General features: G+C 44.2%; 1 protein-coding gene across 1 annotated transcript in view; it reads right to left on the bottom strand.

Annotated features, from left to right (window-relative positions):
- LOC137438947 (desmoplakin) overlaps positions 1-16,579 on the bottom strand; it is a 68,352-nt gene extending 51,773 nt beyond the window's left edge. The window contains exons 1-5 of the mRNA XM_068134441.2: positions 16,374-16,579; positions 9,585-9,666; positions 6,909-7,036; positions 6,196-6,502; positions 1,760-1,888 (exon numbers count right to left, since the gene is read on the bottom strand). Coding sequence (XP_067990542.2) covers positions 1,760-1,888; positions 6,196-6,502; positions 6,909-7,036; positions 9,585-9,666; positions 16,374-16,438 — 711 coding nt within the window. The 5' untranslated portion in view covers positions 16,439-16,579. The remainder of the gene's footprint in view (positions 1-1,759; positions 1,889-6,195; positions 6,503-6,908; positions 7,037-9,584; positions 9,667-16,373) is intronic.
- Between the last annotated feature and the right edge of the window lie 1,944 nt (positions 16,580-18,523).

Below are 18,523 nucleotides of genomic sequence, written 5' to 3'. Positions count from 1 at the left end.
AAAGCAGGGCAAACCGCACACCGTTGGCGAGACACTCATCAAACCGGCCGCGTTGAAGATGGCCAACATCATGCTGGGAAAAGCTGCTGAAAACAAGTTATCTCTCGTTCCACTCTCAAATGACACCATCAGATGCAGAATCAAAGACATGAGCAACGACATCCTCACCCAGGTAGTTGCAGATTTAGTCGTGAGCCAAACGAAATTCAGCCTTCAATTCGACGAGACCACCGACGTTTCGAATTTGAGCCAGCTCATCTTATTTGTGCGTTATGTCAAAGGAGACGAGATCAAGGAAGACTTTCTGTTCTGCAAGCCTCTCACAACAATGACGAAGGCAGCTGACGTGAAGAAGCTTGTGGACGACTTCTTCAGAAGTAACGGCCTCTCATGGAACATGGTGTCTGCAGTTTGCTCGGACGGAGCTCCAGCCATGCTGGGATGCAACTCCGGTTTTGGAGCGCTGGTTAAGTCCGATGACCACACATCATCATCACGCACTGCGTCCTGCACAGACACGCGCTGGCATCAAAAACCCTGCCTCCAAAACTGGCCAATGTTCTGAAAATCGTCATTGAGACTGAATTACGTGCGAAGCCGTGCTCTGAATCATCGCATCTTCAAAGAGCTGTGCAATGAAATCGGCTCTGAATTCGAAGTCCTTCTCTACCCCTCTAACGTTCGATGGTTATCACGAGGGAAGGTAGTGAGCCGTGTTTTTGCCTTGCGTGTAGAAATAGCCCTGTTTTTGCGAGAACACCAGCATTGCCATGCAACGCACTTCCAAGAGTCAGAGTTCATCCTCGCCTTGGCGTACTTGGATGAAATCTTCGACGCACTCAATCATCTCAATTGCCAGATGCAGGGCGGTGGAGTGAATGTCATCGAATCTGAAGAAAAGCTGGGCACTTTCCGAAAGAAGTTACCGTTGTGGAGGCGGCGAACAGAGAATGACAACTTCGCAAACCTTTCGCGACTGGACAAGTGTGTGAGTGGGATCGAAGATGAGTCTGAAGTTGGAGGCACTGCTGTACCGGGGGAGCTGAAGCAAGCGATTGCGACGCACTTGGATGAGCTGGGACAGTCATTCGACGGATACTTCCCCGGCCAAGAGCAATACCCAGAATGGGTGCGGCAGCCGTTTCCTTTTGACGTTGCAACAGCAGATGTCAACGACCAATACCTCGACGACCTCATCGAACTTCAGCAGAGCCAGACTCAACAACAACTCTTCAGCACAACAACGCTCTCAACGTTTTGGTGCCGCCAAATGGAAGGATATCCTCACATCGCTAAAATTGCCCTTGAGATCCTCACGCCGTTCGTTACAACGTATCTCTGCGAGCATGCGTTTTCGAAACTGGTGGACATTAAAACAAAGAAAAGGAGCAGGCTTGCATGCGAAAATGATTTTAGGGTGGCCCTTGCCAAAAGAAAACCACGCATTTCCCAGATCACCTCCCGAAAAGAAGAACAGAAAACGCATTTAGATGCAATTTTCTTAATTTTTTTTTTGTCAAATTTGAGGGGTTCCGCAAGTGTTCGGTGGGTTTCGTTAGGGTTCGGCACATTTTAAAAAGGTTAAGAACCACTGGACTAAATGGATAAAATGAGATGATTATTATTCAAATGAATGTTTAATCTCACATCCCATGCTCATTCCAATGTTCAATTCATGAAGTAGTATCGACAACGAAATAGAAGATCATTTCGTTGGGCAGCCTTAGGCCTATGTTCTCATTGTGAATGAGTGAGGTACCTGCAGGTGGTTTGCATAGTCCACCTTCGTTCTGAAGTCTGCGATGTTTCTGTGAGTGGCATTGTGCTGTTTGTATGCCTTCTTCATGCTCACCGCATCAACGGGCCACTCACAATCATATATGTCTGCCTGTGACAACATGGCAAATACATGGCACAAGGCACGGTGATATCACAGCACGACAGACACAGCAAAGTATATCACAAGGTATGGCAATATAAATTCCGGAAAGTATAGCACAAGGTATGGCAATATAAATTCCGGTAAAGTATATCACAAGGCATGGCATTATGAATTCCGGTAAAATATATCACAAGGTATGGCAATATATATTCCGGTAAAGTATATCACAAGGTATGGCAATATAAATTCCGGTAAAGTATATTACAAGGTATGGCAATATTTTTTCCGGTAAAGTATATCACAAGGTATGGCAATATATATTCCGGTAAAGTATATCACAAGGCATGGCAATATAAATTCCGGTAAAGTACACTACCTGTCGAAAGTTTTAGAACACCTCAATTTTTCCAGTTTTTATTGAAATTTACGCAGTTTAATGTCTCAATGTACTCTGAAATTAAGCATAGAGCAAACAAACAATTGGAGATAAAAAAGAAATCATAGAATCATTTTGTTTAACAAAATTTAATTTAAAATTTTGACTCAGCAAAGTAGCCACCTTTTGCAGATATAACCGCCGAACTCACTCGTGGCATTCTTTCTGCAATGAAAATCAAATATTGTTCGGGAAGTTTTTCCCAGCACTGTTGCAGAAGTTCCCACAAATGTGTTGCACTTGTAGGTTGCTTTGCTTTCACTCTTCTGTCGAGTTCATCCCAAACAGGCTCGATGGGGTTTAAGTCTGGAGACTGTGCCGGCCATTCCATGATTTGAAGCCTACCGTCTTGTTCTTTTCCTCGAAGGTAGTTTTGACATAGCCTGGAGGTGTGTTTAGGGTCATTATCTTGCTGTCGGATGAACCCCTGACAGACGAGGCATATACCAGAGTGTATTGCATGGCGCTGAAAAATGCTGTGGTAGCCCTTTTGGTTCAGGGTGCCAGTCACTCTGTGCAAGTCGCCGACTGGATACAGCAAAAGAGCCCCAGACCATCACACTTCCTCCTCCATGTTTGACAGTTGGTGTCACACACTGAGGAACCATCCTTTCGCCAACTCGATGGCGAACAAAAACCCTGCGTTATGAACCAAAGACTTCAAATTTTGATTCATCGGTCCATAAGACCTTCTTCCAGTCTTCAGTAGTCCACTGGCGGTGCTTCATGGCCCAGGCAAGCCTCTTTTTCTTATTTTGCCATCTTAGCAATGGCTTTCTTGCTGCCACTCGACCTGTCAAACCTTCAGCTCGAAGTCTTCTCTTCACAGTTGAAACTGAGACTTGCTTACTTCGACCAGTGTTAAACTGTGCTTGAAGCTGTTGTCCTGTGAGCCGCCTATCACGCAAGCTGTTGACTCTCAGAAACTTGTCTTCTGATTCTGTTGTGGCTTTGGGTCTGCCATACCTCTTCCTGTCAGAGTTTCCTCCAGTTTCCAATATACTACTTCCTGCAGTGCAATATTGTCCAAATAATGCTTCAGAGAGTGTAATAACAGTCTGTTCCAATACTGCTTTCAGACAGACAGGGGGTTTGTAATCAAGTAATCAGCAGAGGTTGGGACACCTGTAGGAATTGTTTGCATCAACTTTCAAGACTTAATTTACTTACATTGCTGCAGAACACCTGTAAGTTGTTAACCCATTACTTGTTCCCTGAAGAAGGCCTTTTTTTTTTTTAACAATATAACTGTGCAATTTACATTTTTTTCCTGTTTTTGCTAACCTAAACTTTTTTTTAAAACCTCAAGCAGTTTACTGCTTACCTTTGTACCATTTCAGGTTATTCACTGGACATTAAACTGCGTAAATTCCAATAAAAACTGGAAAAATTGAGGTGTTCTAAAACTTTTGACCGGTAGTGTACTTTACCGGAATTCATATTGCCATGCCTTGTGATATACTTTACAAGAATATATATTGCCATACCTTGGGATATACTTTACCGGAATATATATTGCCTTACCTTGTGATATACTTTACCAGAATATATATTGCCATACCTTGTGATGTACTTTACCGGTAAACCGGCTTTATAAATTCCGTTAAAGTATATCACAAGGTATGGCATTATAAATTCCGGTAAATTATATCACAAGGTATGACAATATAAATTCCGGTAAAGTATATCACATGGCATGGCATTATAAATTCCGGTAAAGTATATCACAAGGTATGGCATTATAAATTCCGTTTAAGTATATCACAAAGTATGGCATTATAAATTCCGGTGAAGTATATCTCAAGGTATGGCAATATAAATTCCGGTAAATTATATTACAAGGTATGACAATATATATTCCAGTAAAGTATATCACATGGCATGGCATTATAAATTCCAGTAAAGTATATCACAAGGTATGGTATTATAAATTCTGGTAAAGTATATCACATGGTATGGAAATATAAATTCCGGTAAAGTATATCACAAAGTATGATGTTATAAATTCCGGTAAAGTATATCACAAGGTATGGTATTATAAATTCCGGTAAAGTGTATCACATGGCATGGCATTATAAATTCCGGTAAAGTATATCACAAGGTATGGCATTATAAATGCCATTAAAGTATATCACATGGCATGGCATTATAAATTCCGGTAAAGTGTATCACAAGGTATGGCAATATAAATTCCGTTAAAGTATATCACAAGGTATGGCAATATAAATTCCGGTAATGTATATCACAAGGTATGGCAATATAAATTCCGGTAAAGTATATCACAAGGTATGGCATTATAAATTCCGGTAAAGTGTATCACATGGCATGGCATTATAAATTCCGGTAAAGTGTATCACAAGGTATGGCAATATAAATTCCGGTAAAGTATGTCACAAGTTATGGCAATATAAATTCCGGTAAACTATATCACATGGCATGGCATTATAAATTCCGGTAAAGTATATCACATTATCACAAGGTATGGCATTATAAATTCAGGTAAAGTATAGTCCCATGGCATGGCATTATACAGGGTGGGCCATTTATCTATTCCTGGTTTTGAAACCCCTGCGATTCTGTTGCTAAGAAACGAAATCGAATTTTTTTTTTTAACCTGATACAGGTACATATTTCAAGTTTTTGTGGTACCAGTTTTATTGAATTCAGAAGTGTACAAAATTAGTTATGAATTTCGACGTAATTTCCTTCATTTTCAAGATCTTCACCAAAATTCCAAGCAGTGTGCATTCTTCGGCGATACTCCAAGGCCATTTTCTATCGCATTTCGACCGTAATTTATCCAAAAGCTGCTTGAATCCACTCTCAGATCTTGAACGTTCACTGGTTGAGTTGCGTAAACTTTGCCCTTAAGATAGCCCCACAATAAGAAATTGCATGGGCTGAGGTTTGGCTCAAGGGTATATTGTTGTTTTTGTTGTTGTTTTTATTGTTGTTTATATTGCATGCAACTAATTTTGTAGTTATCGGATGTTCAATACAGTCGGAGGTCTTTCGGCCCATCAAAGCCTGTGCTATGGTAACCAACTTATGGTTGTGTGCCAGTCAGTGTTGTATCCTTTTTGAATGATAAGCATCAATTAAGGAAGCAGTGCGTAATAACTCACACACATTTCGAGCCGTCCATGGACACTCCTTGCACAAGGACATGCAGGCAACATCATTGCCTGAGGGCACAGCTGTGCTGCCGATGCAGTGCCCTCTGGTGGTTAGGGCAGGAATTTGTTATATGTTCATGATGCCGGCGATAGCTAGCTTACTCTTCGCGAAGAAAACCGTGGGATATTTAACGTCCACCAACGAATGCTGGCAGATGGCGCACACCAGTTTAACGTCCATCCGAGGGACAGCACACACATTGATGAATCGCCCTGCCTGTGAAACATCAGAATAGCAGCCAGTACCTGGGTTGGGATTTTAACACAGGCTAGACAGCTTTCAGGTGAGTGTGCGTACCTCCAGGCCATAATGTCAGCCTACATACCCACTGACCGGCACTCACTGTGGCACACATACAATCTTACAGCGTATCCCATTCCAGACATGGATTCATGGTTCATGGGATAGTTTGTACATGTATCACATGCAGGATTAAGACATCCATAGACATCAGTGTACTTTTCCAGAAATTAAAAAGAACATCAGGAAACAAATGATCCAAGGGTTCATATGACAACTCGACTTGTATAAAACGAGTTGAAGTATGAGAGTCACATGTAACCTACTGTGTAAATAAGATCGCAGCATATGAAGCCATTCTCGCATGACTTATCCTTGGATGCTTCGGGTTAAGTCATTACTGTCTTTAACATGTTCAATATAGAGGACGCACGTGGTGCAGCATGGCTAATGAACTCACCTCTTGCTGTTCGATCCAGGCCTGCATGTCTGAGATGAAGCAAAGCTTCTTGCGCATTTCAGACGAAGATGCGGTGTTGAGTGTCCCTCCGTATTTCGTATAATTGACATCGATCTGCATTTTCTGAACCGCTTGTGGCATTCGATCCATCGACCCAGAAACCTTGTTTGAAGAAGAGACCTGATGTCCATTTATCGTTGCAAACTTTGCCGAGTTGCTCGAGAATCTCTGCGCCGACTTTTCGTACTGTGTGATGGTATGCTGATAGCCCTGTAGAACCTGCAACTCGCTGTGTAACATTGTAACTCTGGAAAGAAAACAAAAAGTCCTTATCAGAGCATTCCATTATTGTTATAACTTCTCCTTTTGGGCTAAATGTTAATGATTTCCAGGAATCAATTCTTTAACCAACTTGAATCATACATATACTGTATATAGCATTTAGACCAAATATAAACAAACTCCTGCCATTCTGCGGTTCAATCTTCTGGAGGTTCAATTACTCCGGTGTACTGTCTAACCAATGTTCCGGCTAATTGAGAGGACATTCACTCTGGGATCCTTATGGATTCTCAAGATGACTTGCAGAGGTTACAAAACAGGAAATAAATAATTATGATTTTTTTTTATTTTAAAGATGGTCCTTGTATACAGCAGACTTTGATGTTGTTGTTCTTATCGATTTTAACAGACATTCCATGATCTCCGAGTACCTTTCTATCTCCATGGGGGCGAGGTGCTTCGCAGACAACATTTTTGCGATCATATCAGCTTCCGTAAGGCACCGACCTGCCTCCTGTATGTGCCAGGGCAGGTGGTGAGTCTCTATTCGCCGCAGGTCCTGCGCATTTGAATGGGAAGAACAGATTTACTTTGGTTGTTCCACGTCATTCTATTGGAGAATTTGATAAAACTAGTACACCCGCAGACTACGGGAGCGACAAGAAGACTCATTCCTCTTTGGGGTATATAGATTACAGTCTCTCTATGGTCGGGTCTCAAGAGCATTGGGTGTTTGTCATTTCCCAAGTTTCTTGTGGAGAGATCGCCAAGTGGTTTAAGCATTCGAGCAAGCACTCCATTCAAAACCTTTAAGGAACGGCTGGCTTGGCAAGCGCTGGCTAGCAGCTTGGCAAATGATCACAACCCGGGCTTCCTCCGTTTCAGTTTCGTGTAAACGGCAGGAGCGAGTTTCAAAAGTTTGCTACGAAAAATACCACGTTAGTGCCAGGAAGGGTCATGTTATTAACCCAACGCTTGTGGGGTATATAGAGTACCATAGATCTTCGCTCAGTTCTGTAAGTAAAACTTACCTCACGGATGTCGGGATTCCTCCAAATCCCTTCATTTAGTGTTATAAACAGCATTGGCGACTGTTTAAAAAGCTAATCATACGTGTTTGTGGTTTATAATATTTTTACTTCCAGTAGAGGCCATTGCTCCCACAAAAACGCCATGATAAGCTATTTCTAAACGTTGACTCGACGTTTGTTCAAGAAGGAAAAACCCCTTGGGGAGGTGGGATATTGTTGGTATTAATTATGTTTTGTAATAACATTAATATTATGCTATTTATCATTAGTTTTGCTGTAAGAACGGCCTTGGAAAAACGCCACGATAAAGCTAACTAAACATCGATATACACCTCAATATACACCTCAACATTTCCTCTCTGGTCGTAGGCAACGTGTGGCCCTGAATGGATTTCTCTCATCTTCCCTTCCCTTCCTGTTCTGGCTGGAGTTCCCCAAGGTAGTGTTCTGGGCCCTGTGCTATTTCTGGTCTTCATCAATGACCTCTCCGACTCTCTGGAAAATCCTCTCTATCTCTTTGCTGATGACTCCACTATCTGCCGCTCCATTCCTCATCCCTCAGATCGGCAGTTTGCAGCCTCCTCACTCTCTGCAGACCTGGACAAAATCACAGACTGGTCAAACAAGTGGAACATGTCTTTCAATCCTGACAAATCTCACACTCTTACAATGTCTCTCCGAAAGGACCGACTGGACAACCCTCCCATCTACTTTCTCAACAATCCTCTCCAAGAAGTTCTGTCGCTCAAGCTTTTGGGTCTCACTATCTGCCATGATCTTTCTTGGGAAAACCACATTTCCAAGCTGGCCTCCAAAGCCAGTCGCCGACTGGGCATCCTCCGTCGTGCGAAGTCCTTCCTTGGCACACCTGAGCTCCTCACCACATACAAGGCTTTCATCCGCAGCTCAATGGAATACTGTTCCCCCCTCTGGGCTGATGCTCCTGCCTCACACCTTGCTCGGCTTCACGCTGTTGAGGCCAAAGCTTTCAGAATCATTGGAATCTCCTGCGATGTAGTCAACTCCGAGAGCCTTTCACTCACTCACCGCAGGCAGGTTGGTGGTCTTTCTGTCTTCTACCGACTCCTCTCCGGCCTTGCTCCCCCAGCTCTCTCTGTGCTCTGTCCCCCCAATATTCCTTCAGGTCGCACAAGATCTGCCTGCAACCCTCTTATGGTTAAACTGCCAAAGTCTAGGCTCTCTGCTCACCTTCACTCCTTCATTCCTCTTTTCTTCCGCCTCTGGAACAAACTCCCCCACTCCCTTCAATCCCACTCCTCCCTCCAGGTCTTTAAAACAGCTGTTCACCACCATCTCTTATCTTCCCCCATCGAAAACCTTGATCTTTTCTACCCCCGGTAATTCACCCCAGAGCCCTTGCAGTGTTCATATGTTTTATTCCTCTCCCACCTCCCCCCAAGTCCTCCCGATGTCCCTGCTCTCAAATGTTGTGTTTGTGTCCTTCCCCCTCTCTCGCCATTTTGTCTGCCGCTCCCCTTGTTTTTTGTGTTTTGTGTGTCGGTTTGTCTTTTTGTGTGATTAATGTTAGCTCTTTCACGAGCCTCGATCTTGTATACAAAAAAAACACACAACCCCATTGACAGAAATAGCGGGGAAAACCGGCTCGGAGGAGAAAACCCCTTGGGGAGGGGGGCAAATGAATGCGCTACAACCTTCATTGTGAAACCCTTAGTCATCCTGTCAAGTTTGGTTGAGATTGGATAAGTAACGACGGAATGTATCGCGGTCAAAAAAATCATCAGACAGACAGACAGACAGACAGACAGACAGACGCCAAATTGCGCATTTCAGTATGATTACCAGAATTAGACATAATTTAAGATCTATGGAATTGTAAACACCCAGAGTGGTGAAAGTATTGCAAAACCTACTTTCACCCTGAGCACGCAAAGCAAAAACCTGGGTGAAGCAATTGGTTCTATAATCGACATGGCGTTGATGTTTTATCAAACGCATGGTAATAATTGTTGAAGATGCTATCTTTCAACGTGATTACCAAATCATATCACTATGTTTTGGTTCCGATCTCAATATGGACGTGCCATGCTGTCTCACCGCCTGAAGGAAGGTATCCGCTTCTCGCAGGAGATTTTCAAAACTCGCTATCAGACTTGATGTGTTAGCGGACGCACTCCAGCTGCGGGTTAGAAAGTAAAGGGTGAGGAAGGAAGAAATTGGAGATGAAGTGCATGTGTGTGTGCACGCACGCACGCACAAAATATGTGCAACATGTCATGCACAAGACGTGTGTACAGTAACACAACATACCACTGCACAGCATGTCACATTTAACATGTTTGTATACAATACAGCATGTGCACAAAATGTATATATAAAAATAATATGTGTTCATACAATACACAGCATATGATGTCACGCAAAACAAAAGATGCCAAAGCCAAACATGTATAAACCATAATCGTGCATGTGTATGCGCTAGTCATGACACATGCATATGTGTGCATGCGTGTGTCATCGCCAGCATTCCTCATCTGCTTCTCTTTCTACACTGTAGGACGTAGGTAGGAGGTTTCAGACTGCAACCGCCCAGGGTGGTACTACCATCCTGACTTAGGAGCGTTAAAGTGGTGCCCGGAACCATCTTACACTCTCCGTGACAGGATTGCTGGTCTTACTTTCTGTCTCACTCAAACTAGAGCTACTGGGCTAGCTTTAATCTCTCTTTCTTGCAAACAAACGCCATACACTTTTCATCACACACTTTTCTTCTCTTTTTTCTTAAACACCTGGCCTCGATGAGGGCTATATAGTCCATGCCCGGAACCTCCAACATAAAAAATATCTTTCTCAGCCATTCTTCCAATCGGATCCACCAAATCGCAGGCTCCCCTTGCACTCATGTCCGACAAATCACAGGCCCCCTTACACTCGGGTCCACCAAATATCAGGCGCCCCTTCCATTTGGGTCTGCCAAATCTCAAGGCCCCCTTCCACTCGGGTCTGCAAAATTGCAGGCCAACCTTCCATTCGCAGGCCCCCCTTCCACTCGGGTCTGCCAAATCTCAAGCCCCCCTTCCACTCGGGTCTGCCAAATCACAGGTCCCCCTTCCACTCGGGTCTGCCAAATCTCAAGCCCCCCTTCCACTCGGGTCTGCCAAATCTCAAGCCCCCCTTCCACTCGGGTCTGCCAAATCTCAAGCCCCCCTTCCACTCGGGTCCACCAAATCGCAGGCCCCCCTTCCACTCGGGTCTGCCAAATCTCAAGCCCCCCTTCCACTCGGGTCTGCCAAATCACAGGGCCCCCTTCCACTCGGGTCTGCCAAATCTCAAGCCCCCCTTCCACTCGGGTCTGCCAAATCTCAAGCCCCCCTTCCACTCGGGTCTGCCAAATCTCAAGCCCCCCTTCCACTCGGGTCTGCCAATCTCAAGCCCTCCTCCCTGTGTGCACGTGCGTGTCCTCCTCGACAGGTTAAAGTCGGCAAAATTCATCAAGCCATGGGCACCTCCCTCTTCTCCCACCAAAGCCGCCCACGAAGCTTTTGTATTCGGCATGTTACTGAATCTCACGGAGCTCCATTCCCTGCAGGCAAAACATGCCTCAATAGGGAGTCACCAAATCCAAGGCCCTCACTTCCGCCATGACAAATTCAGAGAATCCCATCGAGCTGCTAGGCCAGGTCACGTCGCAGACAATCCAAGCAATCTCAGGCGAGAGTTTTTATTTTATTTTATAAGTGATTCACCATTGAGTGATAGGGCCAAAATCTATATACAGCATGATATTTCAAAAAGTAGTGGATTGATTATAATCCACTACATGGAGTCATCAGGAACTTGGTGGCTCTCTGTCATAATTATGACAAAACTTGGTGGATGAGTTGGGTAGGTGACAAGAACAAGCAGATTAGATTTTGGTTCAGATCCGGATCTGGCCTATCAGTGGGATACAAAACGTAAACTGTTCGGCCTTGTGGGGGTATGCGCTCCATCGAGTGTCGTTCTAGTTATTATGGTAGTCGCTGGTTAAAACGACAATTCTGAGAAAAGTTAGTTCAACGAATAATCAACTTATCATTGCGTAAAGTATGAGTTCTGAGCACGGAGGTGCATCTCACGCTCACATTCTCGTCCATAAACTCCATTTAAGTAACTTTAGCAAGAAAGGCTAGACTGTTCGAACCACATTTGAGTTACGTCATTGGGGAGTTCTTGAGGTTCCAAAAAAACAAATCCCATGACCGACGGGCACAGTAAGCTTGTGGGACATTCTGCAGCTTTGCGTGAACTTTAATCAGTATGGTGTTGTCACCAAGGACGTTACCGCTTCTTAGGCTTGGCACAGAAACCTCTCTTAAGCATTTTAATAGGCCGTAATAAATGGGTAAACGTTGGGCCTTGCGAGACGAGTTGGCCAAAGAATCTCTGACTTCATACTTTAAAGACATTGATTGCATCACCTGTCATTAGCTGCATAAACCATAAAGGATTTCCTTGATGTCATCTCAGAGTGTCCCTCTGTGGTGAACACCCAGGCACATTGTCATTCATGAATGTATCATTGAACCAGGATTAAATTAAGAATTCCTGCCGCTGGTTGCATCATTATATTGAGGTTCGGTTATGCCACCGACGGCCCTCCTATATCTTCAGAAAGAATTTGTCATTTTGGTCAGATTGCCGGCGATACTTCACCGACTCTTCGCTGAAAGACACAGTGAGATCTTTAACATCCGACTAATGCTAGCAGACGGGACACCAGGCTTAACATCTATCCACCCAGCTGAAAGATGAGCGATGTCATCACCACCATCTCTTATCTTCCCCCCATCCAAAACCTTGATCTTTTCTACCCCCGTTAATTACCCCAGATCCACTTTTTATGAAATACCGACTTTTTTCCTGGAAGTCCGAGCAGTGTCCACGTGGTTTTTTTTTTTAACCTCTCCCCCACCCCCTTCCCATGCCTCCTCCCCCCAAGCCCTCTCCCTCCCACAGATCTCCTGATGTCCCTGCTCTCCATTTTGTTTTCCCGCTCCCTTTATCATATGTTTTATGTTTTTTTGTGTAAGTTTGTCCTTTTTGTGATCAATGTTACCTCTTCCACGAGCCTCGATCTTGTATACAAAAAAAAAAGTCACGGCAGAGAGTTGAGCCATCAGAGAATAGATTAATAGGATTTCCAGAGAGTCAGAGGGATCATTAATGAAGATCAGGATTGGATGGGGGCCAAGAACACCACCATGACACACGAAATATGTCCAGAGAGACGTCCCTGATTCTCCTGTCTGACATCGAGGGCCTCCATCGATTGTTGGGAGAGTAGAAGCAGCATGTCCGAGTTAGAGTGACCTGGTCTGAATCCAAATTGTTGATCTGAGATGAGGCTGTTGGAGAAAAAGAAGGACCTTATGTCAACTGCGATGATGGATTCCATGACCTTCCACAATCGGCAGAACGAACGCTCTGTAGCAGAGTACGGTACATCAGAATCGGAGATTCTTCATCTCAAGCCCTTATGGAGTACTTTCCACATTCTCTTTGTTAGTTTCACTGGACGGACTATCGGTTTGCTCTCAGTCTGTCCGTCCCACCTGTGGTTTTCCAGACTTTTCCCCCATACCCTTTTAACATATTCAACTGAAACTTGGCACATGGCTTTATTATGATAAGTTACAGAACAAATTTGAGTTTCAGGGCGTTTCATCAGTTTTGCACAGAGTTTTGCCCTTTTGGGCCTTGGAAAATATCATACATGTATTGTACATGTATTGGAAAGCAATTCTCCCTCTTGCCCATTCTAATTGTTGCTTTTCTCTTTGCTTTTTGTTCATTTTCCTCTCTTTTACTCCTAATTTCTTTCTTTATGTCTCTAGATTCTAGGGGGAAGTTAATTCTATCCATTTTTTATTTTTGTAAGGCTCACCTAGCTGCAGGTGATAGATTTGAGGGTAGTGGAGTAGCGGCTGAAACCCGAATCCTATTCCGGTTCTTCCTGATGACTCCATGTTTGCTTTGCTTATTTGGTTTCCTTCTAATGACTACAATTCACTATTTGGCCTTTCATTTGATTCTACTAAAATAAAGTCATGAATACAAAAAGTTTTTTGTTCAACGTGGAATTTCATCAGATGATTTATAGGTCATTTATAGGAAGGATCACTCACCCTCTGTGCTACTCATGAAGGCTCATCACTAATAATAGGCCCTCATGCAACAGCTATTGCAGTTCATGATTAGAAATTGATCAAATGAGATGATGCGATTAACCTCGCTCTCGTCGCACATGTGGACGTAAAGAGGGCACGAGTGGAAAAACCATTGTGTGAACAATGTCATGGGAGATTTTGCATCCACAATACAATGGGCACAGAAGGCTTTAAAGCTCTGCTCAATGAAGGTGTACTCCATGATGCATCACCCTGCCGTGAACAACATGCCTTTTCGAACGGTGATTGGGTGGGACCTTTGATGTAGATCGCCTGCAGGATCAGGACCTGAAGAGACCAGTGGGCTCTTCCATGAATTACAAGGACATTTGGAGAGTATGGACAAATCAACACTGTACATGGGATTTTTGGAGTGAACCCGGAATTCTATCATCATGAGCTTGGTGATCAGATGGGAAGCATCTTCCTCTTCATCAGAAGAAGACCCAGAAGACCCTTTAGTCTTCACCTGAAACCTTTAACGACCCCGTGAGTTTGTTTTTGTTTTTTTTGTTTTTCTGTATACTGAATCGAGGCTCGTGAAAGAGCTAACATTTACTTCACAAAGAAATCAACCAGACAAACAAAATACATAAAAAGAGGGAGCGGAAGACAAGATGGGGAGAGAAGGGGAAGCACACAAACACAACATTTGAGAGCAGGGAGATGTGTGGAAGGGAGAGGGCTTGGGGGGAGGAGGCGTGGGAAGGGGGGGGGGGGGGTGGGAGAAGTATAAAACACAAGGACACCAAGGACTTCCAGGACAGAAGTTGGTATTTCAAAAAAGTGGATTTGGGGTGAAATTAGCGGGGGTAGAAAAGATCAAGGTTTTGGATGGGGGAAGATAAGAGATGGTGGTGAACAGCTGTTTTAAAGACCTGGAGGGTGGAGTGGGATTGAAGAGAGTGAGGGAGTTTGCCTATTTATGACCGATTAAATGAGCTATCCTGATCATGGCATTCAGGTTGCACTTGCACCCACAGGTTGCGCTTGCACCCACAGGTTGCGCTTGCACCCACAGGTTACGCTTGCACCCACAGGTTGCGCTTGCACCCACAGGTTGCGCTTGCACCCACAGGTTATGCTTGCACCCACAGGTTGCGCTTGCACCCACAGGTTGCACTTGCACCCACAGGTTGCGCTTGCACTCACAGGTTGCGCTTGCATCTCTAGGGTGCACTTGCATCCGCAGGTTGCGCTTGCACCCACAGGTTGAACTTGCATCCCCAGGTTGCAATTGCACCCACAGGCTGCACTTGCACCCACAGGTTGTGCTTGCATCTCCAGGTTGCGCTTGCATCTGCAGGTTACGCTTGCACCCACAGGTTGCACTTGCATCCCCAGGTTGCACTTGCACCCATAGGTTGCGCTTGCATCCCCAGGTTGCGTTTGCACCCACAGGCTGCACTTGCACCCACAGGTTGCGCTTGCACCCACAGGTTGCGCTTGCACCCACAGGTTATGCTTGCACCCACAGGTTGCACTTGCATCCCCAGGTTGCACTTGCACCCACAGGTTGCGCTTGCATCTCCAGGTTGCACTTGCACCCACAGGTTGCACTTGCACCCACAGGTTGCGCTTGCATCCACAGGTTGCGCTTGCATCCACAGCAAACCCATGGGAGACATCCACATGTATGAACTTGACCACCACGCAAAAGGGACACCAAACCACACAACATGTCGCTTGGGTTTCACTTGGGAAGTGACGAATCATCAGAGGAGCAACATTATACCGAATTTGGGATGACAAAACAGCTGGGCAATGGTTCTTCTCCATAATACGTACGCAAGTGGCTTGACAAGAGTAACGAAAGGTTTAAGAGTTGAAAATAATAAAAGAGGGAGGGCAGGGGATTTTGGGGCGATATTGTATAAAAGATGAGGATGGTGAGAGATCATCGAAAGGGGAGGGGGGAGGGAGGATGAAGGAGGGTGAGTGATATAGGTGTGTTGAGGATGATGTAGGTGGAGGGTGTGGCCAAGCTTCTGCCGTTTTGTGGAATTTATTCATTACGAAGGTGGTTTGTAACCACAAAATGTCCCCAACACACTGATAGCCCAACATGGAATGTGCACCACATGATCACATGCTAGGTTGCCTTCCTCGCAGGCCGGTGATGGAATGTGACCAATCTCATGAAGTGTGGAATTTGTCACGACGCACATGATACCCTCACATACCCCAACGTCACCTCTTCTTTCAGTCCAAACATATGACATCACATCAGTACAAACATAAAACGTGTTTCTTCGATTCCCAACAAGATTAAACTACCGGGATCTCCGTCCTGTTTTTGGAAGTTTAATAGTTCAATTTCAAATTCACATGATATAACTTGGTCACATGATTCTGTTCCTGTGGGATAGATTGTATACCAATACCATGTATATCCCATCGCTCAGTCGTTGTTAAAAAAACCTTGAGCTGGCTGTTCTATGTACCTGCACTTCCACATACACGTAGATCAAAGATCCGTGACGAACTTAACAAATGGCGGCCATTGGTTGCTCTGGTAAATAGAATCCCTGAAATTTTTGCACCAAATCGTGACAAGCCTTTAATTTCGACTCTAACAGCAAACTCTGTAACTACAGGTAAAGGTATACTTACCTGACAATTCGGAAGATCAAATATGAGGCTGCAGGAGGGAGCGCTGAGCCGCGCAAACTCTTACCTGGTGCATTGAATCTGTTGGCTCAAAGCTGGAGAGGGCATCCGAGTGGTTGTTGGCACCTCCATGGTCGTCCGGGGTGGAGATCTTGCTTCTCAAGTCCGAACGCCACCACAATTGCCGAAACGAGCTCACTTGGTTGAGGGAGGCCGAGCTTCGCTTCAAACTGGAGTGTGTGTGCTTTCCCCTTCCCGTGCCTCTCAAGCCACGAAAGTTGAACGTATGTAACCACACCCCATTACAATCTATCATGGCCACACCTCATGACGTGTCCCTCCAGGTCGAGTCTTTGAAAAGAGTGAGCACGTGCGTTACGTCTGGTGAAGGCAGGTAAACATCACAGAGTTATCTCAACAATACACTCGCTGGAGCACACCAATTATAGCGTGTGTGTGTATATATATATATATATATATATATATATATATATATATATATATATATATATATATATATATATATATATATATATATATATATATACATACATATATATATCTTATTATAATTCACCAAATGTCTGTCTGTCTGTCCGTCTGTTCCCATATACCGCAAAAACGGCTGAATCGATCGCGACGAAATTTTGGGTGGGTAATCCTGGGGCCCCCTGGAGTAAAATAGGCTAAATTGTTTTACCAATTTTTCCAATTTTACAGTTTTTCCAAACACGATGAAATAATATTTACCGATATGAACAGTGATGTGGCTTTTATTGAAATTCAACAAATACTGTTTAGATTTTGATGATTTGCGTGTGATATGATTCAACGGATGTTTATATAAATCATTTAAAATAAAATAAAAACCCTTCAATTTCTGATATTTTGCCTTTTCATTTGGGCCTCCCAATTGAAGCCCCCGCCCGTAGGTGCAGGTACCGTTGCTAGTATATACAGTATAATCTACCATATAAAACACAATGTGTGTGTGTGTGTGTGTGTGTGTGTGTGTGTGTGTGTGTGTGTGTGTGTGTGTGTGTGTGTATGTGTGTCCTTCATAAGGCTAGGTTTTAAATGCTTTGAGTAGTGTTTTAGGAGGGATTTGAGTGGGGGGGTTTAAGGGGCAATCTTTGAACACGACTGTGTGTCTGCCTGTTAAAAGACCTAAAAGACTCTGAGGACCCAAAAGACCCCAAGGACCCAGAAGACCCCAAGGATCCAATGGACCCCAAACACTCAAAATAACCAAAGACCCAAAATACCCTGTAGACTGTTAAAGACACAAAATATAATGAAGACCTAGAAGACCCCAAGGACTCTGAAGACCCAAAACACCACAAAGACCCAAAATACCCCAAAGACTGAAAGGACCCCAAATACCCAAAAGACTGAAAAGACCCTGAAGACGCAATGGACCCCAAAGACCCTGAATACCCAAAAGACCCAAACAACCCCAAGGACCCAAATGACAAAGAGGACCCAAAAGACCCCAATGACTCAGAAGACTCACAAGGACTCTGAAAATCCAAAATACCCCAAAGACCAAAAACACCCAATGAACCCCAAACACCCAAAATACCCTAAAGACCCAAAATACCCCAAAGACCCAAAATACACTGAAGACCCAAAAGACTGAAAAGACCCTAAGACCCAAAAGACCTCAAGGACCCAGAAGACCCAGAAGACCCAATAGACCCCAAACACCCAAAGACCCAAAATACCCTGTAGACTGTTAAAGACACAAAAGATAATGAAGACCTAGAAGACCCCAAGGACTTTGAAGACCCAAAATACCCCAAAGACCCAAAATACCCCAATACCCAAAGGACCCCAAAGACCCAAAATACGGAAAAGGCTTAGACTACCGTACCGTCTCCGACCTTGAGGTTTTGTTTTTCTCTCAGCGATTCGTCGAATGCGCTGAAATTATTTTCGTTCTCTGTTTCGTACCAGTCGTTCACCCCGTACCTCCTTGTTTAATAACTGTAGGCCTACTCACAAAAAAAAAAACCCCCCCCCAAAAAATATTTCCTTCCCAGGTCTTATTCGTTTATTTGTTGTTCTTTTTGTTCGTTCGTTCTTCGTTCGCGATCACGCGGTTAGAAATGTATAATCTCTCTCCTGAACAACTATTTTCTCTCATATATTATAACACCCTTTTCTTCTTTTCCTACAAAAGGATGCTTTCGTCTTGCTCACCAAATCTATTCATTC

The sequence above is a fragment of the Myxine glutinosa genome, chromosome 13 (assembly GCF_964187855.1).
Source record: "Myxine glutinosa chromosome 13, kmMyxGlut1.1, whole genome shotgun sequence".
Classification (NCBI taxonomy): Eukaryota; Metazoa; Chordata; class Myxini; order Myxiniformes; family Myxinidae; genus Myxine; species Myxine glutinosa.
The sequence above is the reverse complement of the archived record's forward strand: the minus strand, read 5'-3'. Positions and strand labels throughout refer to the sequence as shown.